This window comes from Thamnophis sirtalis, unplaced genomic scaffold, assembly GCF_051295495.1.
Source record: "Thamnophis sirtalis isolate CommonGarterSnake01/CBP01778 unplaced genomic scaffold, rThaSir2_p1.2 scaffold_3, whole genome shotgun sequence".
In the NCBI taxonomy this organism is placed as follows: Eukaryota; Metazoa; Chordata; class Lepidosauria; order Squamata; family Natricidae; genus Thamnophis; species Thamnophis sirtalis.
Genome location: NW_028261383.1, coordinates 96,551,013 through 96,573,609, shown reverse-complemented (window position 1 = coordinate 96,573,609; position 22,597 = coordinate 96,551,013). Strand labels below are relative to the sequence as shown.

General features: G+C 39.4%; 1 protein-coding gene across 1 annotated transcript in view; it reads right to left on the bottom strand.

Moving 5' to 3' along the window:
• Positions 1 to 12,802, bottom strand: part of PDLIM4 (PDZ and LIM domain 4) — a 74,502-nt gene extending 61,700 nt beyond the window's left edge. Inside the window, exon 1 of the mRNA XM_014072810.2 lies at positions 12,489 to 12,802. Within this exon, the coding sequence (XP_013928285.2) occupies positions 12,489 to 12,581 (93 nt within the window). The 5' untranslated portion in view covers positions 12,582 to 12,802. The remainder of the gene's footprint in view (positions 1 to 12,488) is intronic.
• Positions 12,803 to 22,597: the final 9,795 nt, after the last annotated feature.

The window sequence follows — 22,597 nt, the reverse complement described above, 5'->3', positions numbered from 1 at the left end:
AGAGATCCCAAACTCAAAAACTCCTTTTGAAAATGGTTTTGGGGATAGGATTGGGTTCAGCACCAAGTTCACAGAAGGCAATACAAACATATCCAGAGATAATTTGACCAAGAATATGCTTCAAGACAGTAAAGTAAAACAGCAATAGTAAATGTATTGTCCCAGCAAAGCACAAAATAATAACTCCACATCAGATTATTTAGAGTAATACACTTAACCACATAAATAAAATACCCTCTCATGTCATCCATCCACATTCAATGAGAAACAGGCAAATCAGTCATACCCCATGCAATATACGCACTTAAGATATGTGCTGCTCCCCTTAAGCATCAACATATTCACTATTTCTTCATTCTCAAGGAGCAACTTTATTAAGCATGAATGATCACATTTATTTATTTGTATTCCCACTTTTATTATTTTTATGAATAACTCAAGGCAGCAAACATATCTACTACACCTCCCTCCTCCTATTTTCTCCACAATAACAACCTTATGAGGTGGGTTGGGCTGAGAGAGAGAGAAAGAGATGGGGCCAAAATCTCTCAACAGATTGGTCACAGCTAAGGCATGGACCAAACTGCTTTGTTGCACAAAATTTTCTGTAAATTATCTGGTTATTCTTTTAAAAGTTATTTTCTAGGGTTGATAATCAGCAACAGTTTATTAGAGTGGCCAATATGTAGTTTTAACTGCTTTCATTTTAGAAATATCAAATTATTGTAATCAACTTGAAAAATAGGTTTCTTAAGTATAAGTAGGGCTTTTTAAATCTCAGGTTTGAGGTCCTTTTATGTTTATATATCTTTATTTCCACATTAGCTAGGTACACCTGTATCAGGAAAACAATAGTTTAAACTTTTTTTTTCAAAAATGCTGATGTCATTATACCAACATTGCAAAATGGTGTAAATTCTCCCAAGTAGCTTGAATGTTTTTGTTTCACCCAGCCTGGCAAAGACAGAAAGTGTTTAGGGTGTGGGAGATTTATTTTGTTAAACTTCCACCAAGGTCAGACTTGGAATGAAAAGATTATAAATAATTTCTACTGCCTGATTTCCACTTCTGGATTGCTAGTGCGATAAACTAATTGAAGTAATTAATAAGAGGCATGACATTAAAATGGCTCTAATTATCTGTGTGCCAAAACATTATGGATTGAATAAACAAATAATATTTTACAATTATGTCCAAAATGAAATAAATTTAAAACAACCTTTTCTCCCTTGAATACAACCAGCGCACTGTGAGGTTATTCAAAGTAACTTGGGTTTTCTACAGCAAATTCATAGTGTATTAATTGGAGATGGTTAAGCTAGGGAAATAATATTCAGTGATACATCTGTGGTTTCTTAGATTGAAAGGTTCCCCCATTGTGCCACATTATGAAACTGCAAACAAGATTCAGTCACAAAATTCAGGTTGTATGATAAAACTAAACTATATTTTAGCTGTAGAAGAGCAAATCTAACAGCCCTCCCAAATACTTCTTAACACAGGCAAAGAAAGGAACTGGAAAAATTAACTTTTATTTTTGAAATTTTGTCATTCTACCTATATTAAAACAAAACATTCTTAACATTATCTTCAGCTATTGAAACTTCTACAAATTTTATTGTATCCTTCTGGGCCAGCTATCGGGAATAGGAAGCATGGTATTGCTGTGTTTCTCCTCCTTTCTTCATGGCACGTTTTAGATGGTGTTTGGAGGAGCAGAGAGGTTGAACCCGAAGGCCCAAATTAAGGCTGATTTAGTGCTTGGCATTCTCTCCTCTCCCCCATATGAACCCACTGGAAGAAGTCATTGATTGAGGTTCTGAGTATCATTTACAGGCTGATGATTTACAGTGATATCCCTCAATCATTGATGACCAAGTAGTGCAATTAATGTGTAATTAATTAATGGAAGCTCTTGAAGGAGACAGGGAGGAACAGGGTTAGATTTGATCTAATAAGACCAAGTGGCCATGGGTGTTATGTCCTCCTGGAAAGGGGATCTTCCATTTTTTGTACTATCCCACTTGGCAATCTCAAAGATGGCAGCTATGGCCAGGAAAGCCTTTGCACAGAGATTTCCTCATGTTCTTACATGTTCTGGTCACTTTTTTGTGGCCTTGGCACAAGGCTTTGTGAAGCTGCCTAGGCAGGTAGGCGAGTGGGCAGGCAGGCAGGTGGATGGGAGAGAGGGGGGGAGATAAATAGAGATAGACAGACACACAGACAGACACAGACAGGGATGGATGGATATAGACAGACAGAGAGACAGAGATAGAGACAGTGATAGAGAGATGGATGGATAGATATATACATTAGAGAGAGATAGAGACAGAGATAGATTGATAGATAGATAGACAGACAGACAGAGATAGGGAGATGGATGGATGGATGGATGGATGGATGGATGGATGGATAGATAGAATAGAGAGAGAGATGGATGGATGGAGGGATATATAGATATGAGAGAGAGAGCAACAGAGAGATGGATGGATGGATAAAATAGCTCTCGGACAGGTCGCAGTCAGTGTTGGTCGGGGGGGCAGAGGTCGACCCCTAGGCCCCTGAAATATGAGGTTCCACAGGGTTCGGTCCTGTCCCCCCTCCTGTTTAACATCTACATGAAGCCGTTGGATGAGATCATTCGGCGGCACAGGATATGTATGCAGACGATACCCAGTTGTATCTATCCGCCCCGTGCCAACTCAGTGAAGCAGTTGACGTGATGTGCCAGTGCCTGGAGGCTGTCAGGGTCTGGATGGGGGTTAACAAGCTTGCGCTCAATCCAGACAAGACCGAGTGCTGTTGTGTTTCCCTCCCAAAAATTTGACTAGTATTCCATCACTCAGGCTGGGGGGTGAAATTTTACGCCCCTCAGACAGGGTTTGCAATTTGGGAGTCCTCTTGGACCCACAGCTGACATTAGAACATCATTTGTCGGCTGTGACCAGGGGGGCATTTGCCCAGGTTCACCTGGTGCACCAATTGCGTCCCTACCTGAACCGGGAGGCACTCGCAACAGTCACTCATGCCCTCATGACCTCAAGACTGGACTACTGCAATGCGCTCTACATGGGGCAGCCCTTGAAGAGCATTTGGAGACTTCAGCTTGTCCAGAATGCAGCCGCGTGAGCGATTGTGGGTGCACCTCGGTACACCCATGTTACACCTATCCTCTGCGAGCTGCACTAGTTACTGATTGGTCTCCGGATACGCTTCAAGGTGCTAGTCGTCACTTATAAAGCCCTTCATGGTATTGGACCTGGGTACTTGAGAGACCGCCTGCTGCCAATTACCTCCCAAAGACCCATTAGATCACACAGATTAGGCCTCCTCCGGGTTCCGTCTACTAGCCAATGTCATCTGGCTACTACCCGGGGGAGGGCCTTCTCTGTGGCGGCTCCGGCCCTTTGGAACGAGCTCCCCGCAGAGATTCGGACCCTCACCTCTCTCCAGGCCTTCCAAAAAGCCGTTAAAACCTGGCTGTGTCGGCAGGCCTGGGGTCGATGAGTTCCCTTCCCCTCTCAAACCATGTGGCTGTTGGTTGTTTTAAATTCCCTGTACTTTTTGTTGTAGTTCTTGTGTTTCCCTTCCCCTCCTTTGGGTTTGTGCGCCGCCCTGAGTCCCGCCAGGAATAGGGCAGCATATAAATAAAATGAACCTTGAACCTTGAATCTTGAGAGATGGATGGATGGATATATAGATGAGAGAGGGGCTTATTTCAATAAAATATAGTATTCCAGTTTGGATATAACAACTTATGATTAATTGAAACAGTTATGGTTATTTCCAATTTTCTCCTCATATACCCACTACGGGAGGGGTGGGGGGAGAGGCAGTAAACCAAATTTAGTGCACATGCTTTTACAGAAGCACCCATGCAATTAATTTCCTACAATTTTATCACAAAAAAATAACATTCACTCACATTTCTATCTATGACAATAACATATAATATTCCATTGGTTAGCTACTTAATTCCTTCATAGTATATAATTCCTTTTCCTACTGTTATTTGGTGTCCGCTACCTCTGAAATGCAATTAATGATATAGCATTTTACAACTGTGCATTAGGTTTGTAAAATATTTTTTGTTTACTATTTGATCTATTGGCTTAATGTAATTTATGCAATTTTTTAATGAAATCACTTGAATAATTTTCTAAGTGAAACGAATAACAGCAATTACAGAAATCAAACTGTGATGTGAATCATAGCAAAATACTCCTTCTATCTTCTATACTATTCTTTAATGAAATTATTACCTGATAACTCTCTAAAATCTCAGCCACAGAAACAAACTTTGAAAGACTACAATCTTAAATATTTGGAAAAACCCATTAAAATATACAAGACTAATATTTTTCAACATGACAGAAATATATATATATAAATGTTTGAATAAACCTGAATAAGACAGAGCTGCATCTCCTTGCTAAGAGATTACAGTTGTAATGCCAGATTTAATGGATCATTTCTAGAGGTGGGGCACATACTTAACAGATGTTTGCACTGTGAATAATAACTCAGACTCAAGTCCAAAGTTGTCATCTTTATTTAACCACATGTAGACTACAGAGATACTGACTCCTTACCACCGCGACTAGTATACAATTTCTAATGATTGTAAGATACTTGTATTATCCAGGAGTTAGTAAAAATACCTAAGTGAAGGAGCGGAGCCCTGTCATTTATGACATTATGTCTGCAATTATGACATTATGAGCCAAGGTGGCGCAGTGGTTAAAATGCAGCACTGCAGGCTACTGCTAGATCAGCAGGTCAGCGGTTCAAATCTCACCGGCTCAGGGTTGACTCAGCCTTCCATCCTTCCGAGGTGGGTAAAATGAGGACCCAGATTGTTGGGGGCAATATGCTGACTCTCTGTAAACCGCTTAGAGAGGCCTGAAAGGCCTATGAAGCGGTATATAAGTCTACTGCTATTGCTATTGCTATTGCAGGCTGCGCAAATGGTAGTATACATCAGGCCTCAGTTGTCCAGATATTTCAATTTCATACTTAGTCACAACTGGTTTAATTGACATCTCAGCCACAATTTATTGGCGTGAGATTGGTCTCTACTGCCTGCATTGTGAATACCTCTCCTTTTAATTACACCTGAATACTATAAAGTAGAGACTGCAGATGTTGGTCTTTGCTAAACAAGGAGTAGAAGGCATACTAAGGAATTGAAAAGGCTGGAATTGTTGCACCCCAGAACTAAATATTAAAGAGAATTACATATAGCAGCAAATAAATGTATCTTTTTCACAGAGGCAAATAAAAATAAATAGCACATTAGGACAGTTAAAAAAAATACTGCAGGCAGAGATTGGTTTTTAATCTCTCAGCTTTTCTTTGCTATTGTGGCAATGATGGGAATCTTACCAGATTAATTTTATCATAAATTAGCCTAATATTACAACTATTTCATACAAAAATATATAAATCAGTCTTTTTCAAACATGGCAATTCTAGGATATATGGAGTTCAGCTCCTAGAATTCCTCAGAGTCAATACATCTGAAACTTGCCAAATATGAAAAATATCCATATAAATGGATAACCTTAAAACAAAACGTTATTACACGGTGACTACTCTAAAGAAAGCAACAAATGTAAAAAGAAGCAGGAACAAGGAACCACTGAAGGAAATAAAAGTTACCATTAAAAAAAAATATTGCTTAGTGTGAAATCTTCTCTTAGGTTCTAGACTGGCTGCTTACTTACTCTCAAAGTACTTTAGGAGGAAAGTGTAGTCAATTTATCAAGGAAATGCATAAATAGTAGGCTCTAATTTTTCTCCAGTTCACCATGACATTATTCTCATTCCTAGCAGATTTTGAGGCTTATAATTTTGTTGCCTTTTGCAGAACAGTGTGGATTCTTGAACCACATCTCAGGGAAAACTCACAGAAACATGTCAGACAGAGCAATAGAATTGAAAACAAGTATGACTGAATTCTTCTCTAACAACACTTCATGACAGTGTATAAACTCATTTAGTTAGCATGTTAGTGCAATTACCTAATCAACCTCCCAAAGTAATATATGAATAAAATGTAGCTGAAATTTAAAAATAGATTTTTTTTCTCTGTTTTATGAGGGAGCTCCTTTATCTATATACACTATATTGCCAAAAGTATTCGCTCACCCACCCACATAATCAGACTCAGTTGTGAGTGAATACTTTTGGCAATATAGTGTATATAAAGCCAAATAGTTTGCCTATGTAAGAACAGTGTATGTGCAACAGTTAGAGAAAATGCAAGTATTTACAAGCATATATTCAGAAGATTTTATTTTCATGAAGATTTTATTGTTACAAATGTTCCAATGTAAGTTTAATATTAAAAAGATTAAAAAGTGACCAAAAGAAAAATCAATTTGCTCACCTATTGTTATTTCTGAATAAGCTTCATTAAACACTTTCTTAATTTGCTTTAAAACCCAACGTAAGTTCTTAAGTGAAGTTTCTATGGAAGAGTTTAGGATACTATGCCTGGATTGTGGAAATATAGATGATAACTACATGATACCAGAGATCTAAAATACCCATAAATTTCAGCTTCTATATAGTTGTCCTCTGGTTTTTTGGTATTCAAATCTAGTAGCCTTAAATGAGATAGATTCCATAACGAATGGTAGAGAACAAAAGAAAGACAGTAGATTTTCTAAAACAAAGTATGTTGAAGTAATTTATAATTTTACTTGTTCCTCATCTGTACACTGCCATATATTTATCTACTACAATAATTTCTGCTGTTAAAATCTCAATTTAAAACGAGTATTTAAGGGGAAAAGCCTATCTAAATTAAAAATACATTACTTGTTATATGTGTTCTGAAATTTTTCATTTTTCCTTTTCTTTTATTTATCTTTTTTTTAAACTTGCTGCAGTGAATTCTTCTAACAGAGTTATTTGCAGAAATCACTTTGCAGGTTGTAGATGGGAAAACACCCTTAACTGTTTTCTCTGTGCAATGGTTTGACAACCAATCACAAGTAATATAAACAAAGCATTTATCTTCAAAGAGAAAAACAGTTCTTTTCAGACCAAAGATACCGAAAGATCCAAAGTTCATATAGTTTTGCTACATTAAGCATATTAAGACAAAGTGCAAATATTCTCAGATACTATGAGATCTTATTACACTACTTGCCATTCTTACATCTTTCATTACTTCCCCCTGATTATATGCAATAAAATTAATCGTATTTTTAGATTCATATTCATTTCATTGCCATGTATCCAGATGAGTAGACATGGGTAAAATAGTATATTGGAGATAGTCTTCTGAGCTCATAACTCATCAAGCTGTCAACAATATCATTCATCTTTGGATCTACAAATGGTACCTTGGCACCTTCTCCCTCATCCATTCTAGCAAAATATCCCACACACATTCATTCAGCACTCAACAATTTTCTCTAAACTGATATCTGGTTCTTCGTTATCACTAATTACTCCAGCAGAATTTGCAATCATCTCCAACTTTGCTATTCATACAAAAACTGAGCTTTGTTCATTGGGACACATAGACAGGTAATATTTATGGAACTGTATTTATGGAGTAGCTCAGTTCTGGCATTTTACAAAGTATTTTTCTGAGGGGAAAAAAGTCAAAGAAGGTTTTTTTTATTACAGATTAAAATGATCCTTCGAAATAACTATTTTTCTTTCATTTCTAATTAACATCAACTTTGTAATAAAATATCTGTAGCATGTGACAATTGTGACATGCTCAGATCTGTCATGTTTTCTCTCTCTGGGTTACTGAAAATAAAATTCAATCCCACACTGGAATGGAGTTGTCTAGATTATCACATTTTTTGTCTTTACAAATGAATAAGAAATTGAATATATAGGTAGTCCTTGACTTACAACCACAATTGAACCCAAAATTTATGTTGCTAAGTGAGAATTTGGTAAGTGTGTTTTGCCCCATTATACAACTTTTCTTTTCATGTTTGCTAACTGAATCGTTGCAATTGTTAATTTAGTAACACAGTTGTTAAGTGAACCTGGTTTCCGCAATGACTTTGCTTGTCAGAAGGTTGCAAAAGGACACTGAAACTGTCATAACTTTGAGTCAGTTTTCAAGTATTTGAATATAAATCACATGACCCTGGGGATACTGCAATAGTCATAAGTGGTCATACAAAATGACCATAAATCAAGTTTTTTCAGTGCTGTTGTAACTTTGAATGGTCACTAAATATACTGTTGAAAGTCGAGGACTACCTATAGCATTATGAATGAATTAATGCCATTAAGTCATTTATGTGGTCATTCTAATGGCCACATAGTGCAGACCTGCACCCACACTAGGCCTTCTAGGGCTTTCACCACCAGAGGGACCTTGGGCTCTGCTTAATGACCGTAATGGGGAGAGCAGAAATTGTGGTCATTAAGCATGGCAATCACATGGATCCCTCGCTTAATGACTGCCATGACATATGACTGTAATGTGCAGGAGCCCTCACAGTCATTAGTCAAGGAGTACCTGTATAATCAACTACTACACAGATTTGATTCTCTTTCCCTAAGTTCGCCCTTGTCATTATTAAATATTGTTCCATTACTTTCTGTCCATTTCTCCAAATTATAAGGTTTGTTTGAAATGTCATTAATCTCTTCTAGGGTACTTTATACCATATGCAGATTTAATAAACTTTTCTTCTATATTCTCAATCAAACAGTGAATCAGGCCGTGGCATGACATAACCGCGAACGTCAAAAGCGCGCCGAAAAAACCGCAGCGCTAAAACCGCAATGTCAAAAGCGCGGAGACGAATGAGCGCCGACAACAGCGCGCCGACAGAAGCGCGATTTAAGTTAAGGTAAGGTTTAGGGTTAGGTTTAGGGTTAGGTTTAGGGTTAGGTTTAGGGTTAGGTTTAGGGTTATGTTACAGCGCGCTTCTGTTGGCGCACTGTTGTCGGTGCGCTTCAGCACTCATTCGTCTCCGCGGTTTTGACGGCGCGGTTTAGTCACACGCGCTTTTGACATACGTGCATTTGTGGTGGAACCGAATCAGGCAGGAGGAGTATGCTGTGGGTCCCATCTCCTAACAAGTTCCAGCTGGCAAACCCCTTTTCTGCTATGGCCTCCACTCTCTGGAACATCATTCCCCCCCTTCCCCCTGGGTTGAGGTTCTTCAAGCGTTTTCATCAACCTTGGGGATCCCAGGGTGCAAGGTGGATTGTATTAGATCAAACAATGTTTGCTCTCCTGGTTTCTTGGGTTTTACTTGTTTGTTTTATTTATTTTGCATGATTACTTTATGTTTATTTTATTTTGGTTTGTTGGTTTTAAATTCGTGTGGAGCTTTTAACTATTGTGTTGTACTCAACCCAGAGATATGTGTTTGTGGGAAGGGTGGCTATATAAATAATGTAAGTAAATAAATAATAAAATATTGAAAAGTAGGTTACCTAAAATATTTTTATGGTACCACACCCACTATCTTTTTCCAATTTGGCAAGGAGCCATTGATAGCTTGCAATCTATATATGATTTTCAAACCATATTGTTAAGCAACCACTTGATTGCTGCACTACCCAGCATGTTTGACCTAAAAAAAAAAAGCTAAAATAAATCTGCCACAATTTGTTCTCAACAAATCACTGCTGACTCCTGGTAGTTACTGCATTGTTTTCGATGTGGGTTATATTGTAGATCCATCTCTTGATGATTGGTTCTAAATTGCTGATCTAACTCTTGATGAGTTCTAGAATCTTTCCAAGTATCAATGTCAAACTGGTTAGTAGTTTGCTATAGCTTCTTTTGATCCTTTTTAACGTCATGGTCAATAATTCTCTCCTCCAGTCACTTGGCAGCATCCATTCTCCAAGAATCCTCAAATATCATAGATAAGAGTTCAACCAGACCATTAGCTACTTCCTTTAATACAGTACTGTATCATATCATTACTCTAATCCTAAAGTTAAACTCAAAGGGATTTTTTAAATAATGTTGCTGTCAGTCTAAAATCTGCCCTTTCATTCTGCTCTTCCTAAGCAGAACTCATAGTTTTGTTGAAGAACTTAGCATTTTTCCTTCTTCACTGGGCAGCTATTGTAGTGATTTATTCTGAATAAGTTTTAAGAACCCCTACTTTAATTGTAACATTCTTTGCTAATTTCTGCTTTGGCTTTCCAGTTATCAGCACTACAGTTCTGGGCTACCTGCTCTTCCTTTATGATCTGGTTCTTTCATTTTCTGTATTTCTCTTCCCAAATCTTCCTTTAACCTTTTTATGTAGTCACACTGGCTTATTTTGCTGTCCTCCATTTTTTCTCTGCATTGGAGTAGTTTGTTACTGTAATTTATTATCTTTCTCCTGCTTTTGAGCTCCTTTGCTATTAACCTCTCGCCAGAGGTTCTTACTGATCCTTACCCAGACTTTTTTCAAGTCCACTTTTTGCAATCAAATATATGTGTGCTCAGTTGATTCTGCTCAGTGTTCATTTTCCTTAAAATCAAGAACTCAAGCATTACATAGTAACTTTCCTACAATATCAGGACTATACTGTACCAGATAATATGCTGTATCCTGTTGCTATTATTATAAAACTATGCATACTTAAAATTAAAATGACCAGATGATTCATTATTCTTACTCAAGAACAAGCTTTAAAAAAAAACCTTCAGAAACAAAACATCATGACCAGTACTTGTTTATTATGTGTTTAATCATCTTAATAATGAACACTAATTATTTTAATGGATAATTGTGCAATGTGATCCTGTTATCTTTCTCAACAGAAAATGCCACTGAATTTTGACACTGCCTATTAAATATGTTTAGGATTATAAACTGCCCAACATTCAAGTCTCACTGCTTTTGGGAAAATGTAATTTTAGTAATCACACTTAGAAAACTGCCTATTAGAAATTAAAGCAGTTTAGGAAATGTTTCCATTATACGCAGGACAATAATTTCTGTGACTAATAAGTCCAGGGGGAAATTCTCTGCCTTCCCAAATGTGATGAGCCAAGGGGTTTGTGTGTGTGTGTGTGTGTGTGTGTGTGTGTGTGTGTGTGTGTGTGTGTGTAATAGGCACCATAATTCTTCACCCGGCATTAACATTTCCTACCAATCCACATTGATGGGTCCGTTTCCTGAAAACTTTTATTTTCTCTCTCTCCAAGAAACTTGCCAGCATGTTCCTTTAAAAAAAAACACCACCAAAGAACTGTGTGCTGTTAAACACTAACCCTATCCTTTTCTAGTCACTCTGCAGCTCGCTTTCTCTTTTTAAAGTCTTCCCTTCCAGCCTAGGCTTGGAGTGGGAATAAATAAATAAATAAATAAATAAATAAATAAATAAATAAATAAATAAATAAATAACTCCCCGTAAGTAAGTAAGTAAGTAAGTAAGTAAGTAAGTAAGTAAGTAAGGTAGGTAGGTAGGTAAGTAAGTAAGTAAGTAAGTAAGGTAAGTAAGTAAATAAATAAATAAATAAATAAATAAATAAATAAATCCCTGTAAGTAAGTAAGTAAGGTAGGTAGGTAAGTAAGTAAGTAAGTTAAGTAAAGTAATAAATAAATAAATAAATAAATAAATAACTCCCGTAAGTAAGTAAGTAAGTAAGTAAGTAAGTAAGTAAGTAAGTAAATAAATAAATGCCTGTAAGTAAGTAAGTAAGTAAGTAAGGTAGGTAGGTAAGTAAGTAAGTAAGTAAGTAAAGTAAAGTAAAGTAAAGTAAAGTAAAGTAAAGTAAAGTAAAGTAAAGTAAAGTAAAGTAAAGTAAAGTAAAGTAAAGTAAAGTAAAGTAATAAACAAACAAACAAACAAACAAACAAACAAACAAATAAATAAATAATAAGGAACTGCCCCAAAGTTCAGCTCCTTGCAGATCTGAGGCGGCTCTTTTCAGCATCCAAATCAGAGGGAGTCTGGCTAAAACCGCACGCCAAGCATCTTTTCTCTAGCACAGGGGCGTTAACACTCCGGCGCCCTCCTGTTTCTCGCCCTGCTTGTTCGCCCTCATAGCGACGAAAAGCCGCCACGGCGGGAGCGCCGGATCGCCGAGCTGGCTGGCCAGCAACAAGTGCCTCCCGCAGGGTCGACAAGAAGAGCCCCGGAGGGCCTTTGAAGTGCATCGCCGCTTTTCTCTTTGGCGGGCTGCCTGGCTGGGGCTTTCCAGGTTGCCACCGGCTGACGGTAATGGTGCCTGGTGCTGACTTGAGGATGCGGCTCGACAAAGGCTACTTTAAAAACACACACACCACCCCCGCCCCCTGATAACCTTTGAACGAAACCAGGCGGGTACAAACGTGCTTTCCTGGCATCTAGGCCTGCGAGCTTTCTTTTTTTCCTCCCCTCTCCTCTACCAGTCTGCCCAAGACGGCGCAACGCCGCGAGTGCCGAAAAGTGCCAATTCCCGCCTCGGTCGCCTGAGGCGCTTCTCCAACCTCCATCCATCCATCCCCCCCGCCGGCGCGCAGAGAGAGAGAGAGACGCGGCTTTCCCTCACACTTACCCGGGAAATAGTCAGCGGAGTGCTAAAATCTTTCCCTCCGACCAGGCGGAACCCCCATGGCGAAGGACCGTTGAGAGCCACTGTCTGGGGCATGGCGGGGCTCTTCAAGCCAGAAAGGAAAGCCGGACGAGGGAAGCGTGCCTGGGCAGCCGGCTGAAAGCAACTCGCAAAGCGGCGCCTGCTCCGCCAACTTCTCGCCTCTCCTCTCTTCTCTTTGCCTCGGCTGCTTTCTAATCCACTTAAAGCGCCTGCTAATCTCCGGTCCGGCCTGACGTCTCTCGGCTTCCCCGTACAGGGGAGAGGGAGGAGGAGGAGGAGGAACAGGGGGCAGAGAAAGGGAGAGGCGGGGCCCCTTCACGCTTAGGGCGGGCGGGAATCCAACTTTCTCCTTGGCTCTCCTGCACAACGAGCCGTTGGGTAAGGATATATTCCTTGATTAGACTTGGGGAGGGATTTTTAATTTTTTTAGTCACAGAACCAACCTTTTCTTTCGAGGGATCTTGCTGTTCTTTTATACCTGAGTCCATTCCTAACCAATGCTCAGATTATCAGGAGAGGGAGGGGGGAAGAGAGGGGGAGAGGGAGGGAGGGAGAAAGAGAGAGAGAGAGGGTGGAAAGAAGGGGGAAGAGAGAGACAGAAAGAGAAAGAGAAAGAGGAGAAAGAGAGAGGGAGAAGAGGGGGAAAAGGGGGGGAGAGAGAAGGAGGTAGAGGGGAGGGTTGAAGAGAGGGGGAGAGGGAGGGAGGGAGAGAGGAGGGAGAAAGAGAGAGAGAGAGGGTGGAAAGAAGGGGGAAGAGAGAGACAGAAAGAGAAAGAGGAGAAAGAGAGAGGGGGAAGAGGGGGAGAAGGGGAGGGGGGAGAGAGAAGGAGGTAGAGGGGAGGGGGGAAGAGAGGGGGAGAGGGAGGGAGAGAGGAGGGAGAAAGAGAGAGAGAGAGAGGGTGGAAAGAAGGGGGAAGAGAGAGACAGAAAGAGAAAGAGGAGAAAGAGAGGGGGAAGAGGGGGAGAAGGGGAGGGGGAGAGAGAAGGAGGTAGAGGGGAGGGGGGAGAAGAGAGGAAGAGAGAAGGGAGAGGGAGGAAGAGGGAAGGAGGGAGAGAGCGAGAAGGGACAGAAAGCGAGATAGAGGGGGAGGGGAGGGAGAGAGGGAGAGAAGAAGAGGGACAGAAAGTGAGATGGGGGAGGGAGAGGGGAGAGAGAGAGAACTGTCAAACCTCAGGTTCATATGCTTTTCCTAACTGAAGAGTAACTTTTTAAGGAAAGCATACAAAAACAACAACAAGGAGGAAGAACACAGGTAGCTCCTGCTTTTGTTTCCTCTCCAATTCCAGTAATCTTGGATTACATTTACATTTCTTTTCTCTGTACATGGTTATGCAAACAAGCCTCTGGTAGAGTCCCCTCTCCCAATGTATGGGTTGGTTTTATTTACACAATATTGTACAAATCATTACAAGCAGTTGGAACTCTCAGGGATTTATGGAAGATTGAAAAATAAAATGCCTTCCCCTTACTTTTTATGCTCTGTCTAATTTTAGGAGACTTTAAAACTGAGCTGAAACTAAAGAAAAACTTCTGGCCACGCCCACTCCCGGTTTAGCGAAGGGAAAAAAGTCCTGATATGTCACATGACACTGTTGTGACATGAGTTTGACACCCCTGCTCTATAACTATCCAAGAAAACCCAAAACACCAAAAAAAAAATAAACCCTCACAGTTTCTCACTTGTTTCCTTGGAGGCAAGTTACATAATTACAATTAACTTACTAAGTTACTTATGAGAAATGGAAGCAAAATATTTGAATAAACTTCTGAAAATAGTTTTATCCTTTCTACTTGGTCATCTATGCTCATGGATGAGTTTCTGTGTGTATGTGTTTCTGTGCATCACAATTTTACAGCTTTTCATCTGTAGCTATACAGCAGTGGTCCAAGTTATTTTGCTGCCCCACGTCACACGGGAAGGTGACCCTCATACACAATGCCCTTGAAACCAGGACACTTTCTAAGTAGTTTTGTACTTATTAAACTGCTGCAACATTCTTCTGTCTGAGATAAGACACTTTCTATTTTTGTAATTGATCCTCTTGTAACAATTAACTGTATTAATAAAGTTTACCCTCCAGCGTTTCAAAAATAAAGGGAGAACATGCTTATAACAGTTCAGTTTAAATTCCAAAGGTTATTGTTTGAACTTTTTCCACAACTCCACCTCCTGCATGCACCATTACATAATTCAGTATCTGTGCTCCACCTCCTGCATTGTTTACATTTACCTGCCTTTCTCTGTTTATTCTATTACCAGTTTGGTTAGGCTTGAAAAAGAAGGCAAGCTGAAGTCATGGTTTGCCCAAGAAACTGTGACTTGGAGCCAGTTGCTATTTCTAAATTTAGCCAAATTGTCCTGTGAATAACAATAGGATGAAGGGGGGAGAGAAAGAAGAATCGTATACATGGCTTTTACATTTTATTTTATTTTATTTATCAAATGTAGTATCAAATGTAGCTCTCAGTGTATATAAAGATACAATATGTCAATAAAGATACAGTGCATCAGGAAAAGGATCCAGGTAAAATAAGGATTAAATCAATTACAAGTTAAAAGGCAGAGGGAGCACAAACTACACTCCTCTGTGAGACCCATATGTAAGTTGGCAAAGCCAGGTCTTCAGACTCTTTCGAAAGACCAGAAGAGTAGGGGGGGGCTGCCCCACCTTGGGGGAGTGGAGGATATTCCAGAGGATGGGGAAGACAGCACAGAAGGCTCTCTTCCTGGACTTGGATAAAGTCAAAATTCTTTAATTGACAGGGGTCTGTAACATACTGTGCCTTCTCTGTCTGACTGGGTGGGATGGGCTGATATGATGGGGTTAAGGCAGTACCTTGAATAATCTGGTCTCATAGCATAACCAATACCTTGAATTGAACCTGGAACCCAAATTTCCTACAATGCAACTCATGTAGGAAAGGCTTTATTTACTTACTTACTTACTTACTTATTTGTATTTCATGTTCATAGACTTCCTGTCTCCTTCTGGGTATTACATGTGCCATTCTTAGGGTACCCAAAATTGTTTGCACAAGCCAAATTCTGCAGCTTCCAAATACTCTTCAAGATTAACCCCATGTAGACTGCATTGTAATACTCCAGAGAGGAGTATTAAAAGGAGGGTCTGTTGTATTGATTTTTTAATTTAAAAAATCTAACTTTTTAAAAATCATTTTTTTAAAAAAGTCCTAACATGAAAAATGGCCTGCTGAATCTCTTATGATTTCTTTATAGAAGCTGATACACTGTATAAATATATTGATGTAAACTATCAACAATCCACACTCCCATTTATTTAAGAGTTTAATTTTACAGAGAATCATAAGGACACTTTTGCAATGCATGCCAGTAATTTAACAATTTTTAAAAAAATTGAAAATGGCACCTGTCTACAATGTAGGACACTGAGTTCAAGTCCCGACTTAGCCATGAAAGACAGTTGGGTGATTTTGGGCCAGTCATTCTCTCTCAGCTTAACCCACTTCTCAGGATTGTTCTTATGCAGAAAATAGGTGGAAGAAGGTGAGTTGGATGTTTGTTGCCTTGAGTTATTTGTAAAAATAATAAAAGGTGGGATATAAATAAAATAAAAATAAATAAAATGTCAAATTATCTTTGATTTAACCCATTCACTCTTTGGTGAATACCAATAAATACTTTTTTTCTCCAACTCTCTGTCAACCTTATAAAAATTACAAAAATGCTGAAATCTTGTTGCTATTGTTTGATTTTCCTCCTCTGTTGAAAAGATGGGAGGAGAACATAATAATTAGACTGAAATGGGTGGCTCAGTGGGTGGAGTAGTTTTGATTCTGACATCGCCAGCTATTATCTGTTTACCTAGAAACATAGATGAAGTGAGTAGCTCCATGGGTTAGCAACAAATACTCAGATTGGAATGCTTTAGCCGTATGTACAAGCTGTAACTGGACATATAATAGTTCACAGAGCTGAACAATATTCCACTGAACAATGACCACACTCCTTGCACACATTCTTTCTTTAAGAGCCTGAGGAATTGTTTGCTTGTTTACTTCTGTTATGTCCTCACGTTTACCACCGTGAGGCATCAGTCAAAGCCAGGAGGCTTCCCTTTGGTTAAGGCACACTAGCATTCAGGCAGGAGAAGATCCAAGTTCTGATTGGCTAACTGTTTGACAGCTATCTTATAAATAGCTGTCAAACAGTGCCTGTTCTGTTGTATATAGTTGTTGCTGTTAACATTTAAAAAAAGAGTTGAGTTGAACCCGGGACCTCAGTCTTTATTTCTGCACATGGAATACACAAAAACTTCACCTTCTTTACATGCTGCTGCTAAGCCAATAGGTTGTGATCTGGCCAAGTTTCACTATAGCATAATGTCAATCATCTCTCAAACCAGCCAATGGCATGGAATCATTGCTGGCAGTGAGAATTTTTTCTCTCTCTCTAGTCCTAGAGTAAATTGCTGGTTTCAATCTGAAGAAAGCTACCCATTATCAGTTATTTTTTTCTCATTGGGTCAGCAGGTAGTGGAAGCCTTATCTGCAACATGTCCTTGTTCAAACAACAGATGTATATGTAAAGGACCATTTGAAGGGTTTTTTTTTTAAAGACATTTTTACCTGCTTTTGCAGAGATATTTCTCTTTTTAATCTTCTGTAAATCTGTTTATTTTTGTCAAATGTGGATATATGCAATACTTAAAAACAAGAAGAATAAAGCACAATCCTTCTAAGAGTTTTGCTGTGCATAGAATGTGCTGTGATACAAGCAAGTCATGGGCACACCATTTCCTCCATCTTTACTTGAGCCAAGAGGGTTCTGTTTGCCTTGTGGGAAGGCGTGCTCACAGTACTATGCTTCTATCTTGTATTGCATATTTCTACAAACACTTAAAAACTCATTTAGCCACCTTAAACCTGTATGGTTTGACTTGGCTAGATCAAATAAATTGCTGGATTGAATCTGCCTGCAGTTTAATTTGGTTCTACTTGGAAGTCAATGTGTGAAGAAATGATAACTGTTCAAATTTCTTGTCCATTATTTCAGTGGGAGATACCCTGCTATTGAGGTATGCAAATGGTCCAGCCTTGCTCTGGTTTTGTCATTGTACAGCAGGGGTGTCAGACTCAAGATCCGCGGGCCGGATCTGGCCCATGGGGTGCTTAGATCTGACCCGTGGGGCCACCCTGTAAATAGTGAAGGACCAGTCTGCAGTGCCTTGCCAGCAAAAATGGAGCTTGGAGCCCGTTTTTGCTGGCTGAGTGCTTGGGCCACCACAGGGGCCCCAAGCTGGCCATGCCCACCCCGAGGTCAATCACCACCTGATGCAGCCCTCAATGAAATTGAGTTTGACACCCCTGTTGTACAAGGTAAGCAGTCTTCACACTTTAGTACGAAAACAAGTGAGTCAACATAATACAACTGTATATATTAATTGAATGCTTTTTCATAGTCAATTTCTCTGGAATAATGGAGAACATACCTTGACTTTTATTGCATGACAACCATTGTCATCAATATTGGAAGAATGCTACAAAGTTACTCTTAACATATTCTTCTGAAAGCTAAACATTTCCTATTCCTTCATTCATTTTCCATAAGATTTAATTAATTCCACTAATCATCTCCATTCCCTTTTTTTTTAACCTATTCTGCTTTGTTTGAATATTTTGTAAAATGTGGAGTGCAAAGGATAATCAAAAGGTAGTGGAGTACCTATGAACTTTTCCCATCCTCATCACTCTAGCAAAAAATATGCCCGTATTCTTTGCCTCATCAGTTTTTCCATAAGGAGAGAAATAAAGAGATTTTTTTTTTAAGTTTTTGTGGTTTGTGGAACATAGTAATACATAAAATTCTCAGTGTTTGCATGTTTTTGAACCACATTTTCCACGGGTATTTTTATTACTGTCTTTTTAAAGGCAACTCTCTTATTGATTTGGGATGCAGTACAATATGCATGTTATTTACAAGATTAAAAATAAAATAGAAAACGGGTAACAAGACATATTTAAAATATCTGGGGATATAGCTAGAAAGCAGTTATCTAGCAGAAGCCTCCTCCAGTAGCCTCCCTTGATAGCAGCCTTCTCCTTTTCTCCTGTTCATGTTGCTTTTTTTTGGTGATGGTTCAGAAGTGATTTACAACTGCCGCCTTCTGGGATATTTCTTGGCATTCTAGTGTAGCCTATAGCTCTTTAATTTGCTAGCGATCTACTCTTCAAATGGTAACTGTGTTTTAACCCTGCTTCTATCCCCTGACCAGGTTTGCCATTTAGTCCCAACTGTTAAGGGATTAAGTATGTAATTGAAATGTGGGTGGCAGTATTACTCCCAAATAAGTATGAACCAAATTGCATCTTTAATGCATGTATTTAACTCAAATTTATATGGTTGGCCATCTGAAATGAATGACTCTGCGTTAACCAGCAAAACACCAACCCAAAATATAAGACAGACATTTACTAGCCAAGATTAAAAGAACCACAATAAAATCCCCTATCCATCAAAATTCAATATTTCGAGTTGTGGTGGTGCAGTGGTTGAAATGCAGTATTGTAGGCTAATTCTGCCAACTGCCAGCAGTTCGATTCACAACTGCTCAAGGTTGACTTAACCTTTCACCAGTGGTGGGTTGCAGATGGTATGCCCCGCTACGGGCATACAGGTGCCTGCCCGGACACTGGGTACCATTCCAGTAAGGTACTCCGGAGGGCCTACCCACCTGCCCATCGTCCTTACCTGTCTTTAAAGTCTTTGACGCTCCTGCGCATGCACATGGCACATACAGCGCCTGCACAATGCTCTATCAAGCAGCTGGAGCATTGCGGAGGCGTCGTTGGAGGGTAGGACGAATCTTGCTAGATGGCACACTTTAATGGATGGGATCCATATATACCTCTCCTGCCAGATCTGATTGGGAAGAGGTGTTCCCACAAATAACCTATCCCCATGCTATGGAAAACTTTATAGGCAATCAACAGCACCTGTCATTGAACCCAGAAGCATATTGACAACCAATACAGCTTTCCAAACAGAGATATAGCATGCATAGATCAAGAAACTCATAGCTGTCTGTTCTATACACTGAAAGTTTTTAAGATCTGATAACCATTTGTCTGGGATGGTGTAGGTTTTCCTGACTAGGCAAGGGGTTGTACTAGAAGACCTCCAAGGTCCCTTCCAACTGTTATTCTATTCTATTCTATATTTTGTATCATATAGAACCCATTACTATAGTCCATCAGGAGGTGACTAAGACATGGGTGATTATGGACAGAGCCTTTCAGTCCTGGCCACAACACAAACCTATGCAAAGGATCTCCTCGTCATTGCCACTACCTCCTCCTTGAACAGGAGCTACAAGTCAAGGAGGAACCCCAAATTGTACACCAGTTCTGTCTGAGTCAGTGCTACCTAATTCAGGATAAGAAGTTGACGCCACAGAACTAGGAGTCCCTAGGACCCAAACCATTCAGTCTTGCTAGGGTTGAGTTGAAGCCTGTTTGCTCCATCTAAGCCCCCATCAGACACCAAGATAGCACGTCCACAGCATCATTTGTATGGCCCAGATGATGTATTCCATCCTGCAACTGTGATTGTTGTCTAATATTAGATATGCCATCATCTGCCAACAATGCCCTTCTAGATTCTATGTATGATAAACAGAAAAACCTTTGCCTAAAAGAACGAATAAATACAATTTTGACATCAGGGCTCAAAATAAGGATGAAGTAATGTCACAGCATTTCAACCTCCCAGGACGCTCTATATCAGATCTCTAAGTAACTCTTTTGGTAAAATGGGTTTTTTAAATTCCATCACTGATTGGGAAAGTGTTGAATTCACATACATCAAAAGGTTTGAGGCAGTCTTAGAAGTTCACAAACACAATGGAGTTTTAACATATTAAAATTGTTAATTGATAAGGTGTTTATAATGTGTCTCACCTGTAAACTGCACATACATAAACAACCTGCCTTCCCCTCCCTTCCACCCCCACCTCACCCAATTTAAATCCTACATCTGTCTAGCTGGTCTATGCATCTGATAAGCTCTTGAAAACTGATGTCTTTTAATAAAATTTGTTACTCAGAAAAATGCTACCAGACAATATTAGGTTTCTGTCACTATAGACTAATACGGCTTTCCTCTTACAATATTGCCCCCCCCCCAATAATTTTTGGTTCCCATTGCTTTGTTACCATAAGCTCCTTAATTTCTTTTCATCTGTTCGTGAGTAGCCTGGGCTCAATGCAAAAATGAAATTCATGCTGTATTTTTGAGGCCAACTATTTCTAATTGCTATTCACATGCTAAGCTGAAGCTTTTCTTCTTATTCCCAGGCCCATGAGTCAACATTTCCTCTAATGATAATGATTCAGTGGAGAAATTCCAACTAAAAGGTGTTGTCTAAAAAATTCCAACTAAAAGGTGTTGTCTAAAAAAACAAGAAACTTTTCTTCCAAACAAATAATTTCCAGGTAGTCATCCCGTTCCTTCATCAGAATTATAGGATTGCAAGTCAGCCACAACCCTCTGAGAGTAAAGATTAATCAAGCTATCAATTTGTAACTTTACATTGTGCTTGCCATATCATGTGCTACTCAAAAATGTACCTCAATGATATATGAAGGCAAGACATGTTACAGGTTCTGTTGTCTTTATTAGTTGACCCTTGCCCCCTTAATAAATTGCAGGTTTTAAGATTGGGTGGCAAACACAGCTACTTCTTCCTCCCATGTCATGGTAACCCAGTTACTCTGACCTTTTTCAATAATGTTGTTGCCTGGCAGGGTTGGAAAATTGAATGCAGTTGTGGGAGCTTCTAGGTTTTGCATGATTTATTTATTATTTATAAATCATATGATAACCTAGGCCAGGAATATTTTAAATATCTCCATATCAGATATCTGCAGAGCAATAGCTTCTGCTGTTGCCAAAAGTAAAAAAAAAGCCAGCATTCCCTTGCAGAAAGGTGTGTGTGTGTATGCGTGCGTGTGTATGTGTATGACAAAATGAATGTATTGTGTTATAGTTTTTGTGTGCAAATATATAAGGGGTGGTTGAAAAAGGCAAGAGAAGCATATAATAAAAGTAATATATGCAGGAGAATAAATGGAATACTTGGCAAAAGGTTTACACTGAGATCAGAATAAATCAAGGATGTGTAATGTCCTTTTGATTGTTTAATATATTTATGGATGTATGCCTAAGGAATGCTTGTAGTGACATTAAAGATACGTTAGTGGAGAACATGAATATACATGCACCTTTCTATGTAGATAACATCATGCTGTTGGCTGAAAACATGAACATTAGATAAACGGTAAAATCCAAGACCAAAGTAGATGGTTTTTTTTTTGGCACAAATAGCAAAAAAGAGAAAGTAGATGATGTTTGTCAAAAGAAGGAAATCTAGCTGTGTACAAGCATGACCCGTCAAAACTGCGCTCGACTAAGCCGCGCCCGATTAAACCGTGTTGCTGACGTCATCAACAGGGCGACAACAGCCAGCGCGGAGAAAGAAGGGCGCTTTAAATAGCGCTTTGAAAGCAAGCTGATTCAACTTAAGGTAAGGGTTAGGTTTAGGGTTAGCTTTAGGGTTAGCTTTAGGGTTAGGTTAAGGGTTAGGGTTAGGTTTAGGGTTAGGTTAAGGGTTAGGATTAGGTTTAGGTTTAGGGTTTGGTTAAGGGTTAGGTTAAGGGTTAGGTTTAGGGTTAGGTTTAGGATTAGGTTTAGGGGGGTTAGGTTTAGGGGTTAATTTTAGGTTTAGGGTTTACAGCGTGCTTCTGTCTCCGCGCTGTTGTCGCCCTGTTGATGACATCAGCGACGCGGTTTTGTCGTGCACAGTTTAGTCAAGCGCGGTTTTGTGGTGGAACCGTGTACAAGAGCACGTTTATGTCCACATTCTTATATAGGAGTGAGAATTGGGGTACCGTATGTCAAGAGATCTAGAAAAAATCATGGGTTATGGTGGGAACTAAGTAAAAGTGGTCCTTGGGTTACAACAAACCATTCAGTGACCATTAAAACTTGTGATGGGACTGATTAAAGAGGATTAATTAAAGAAAGTTATGG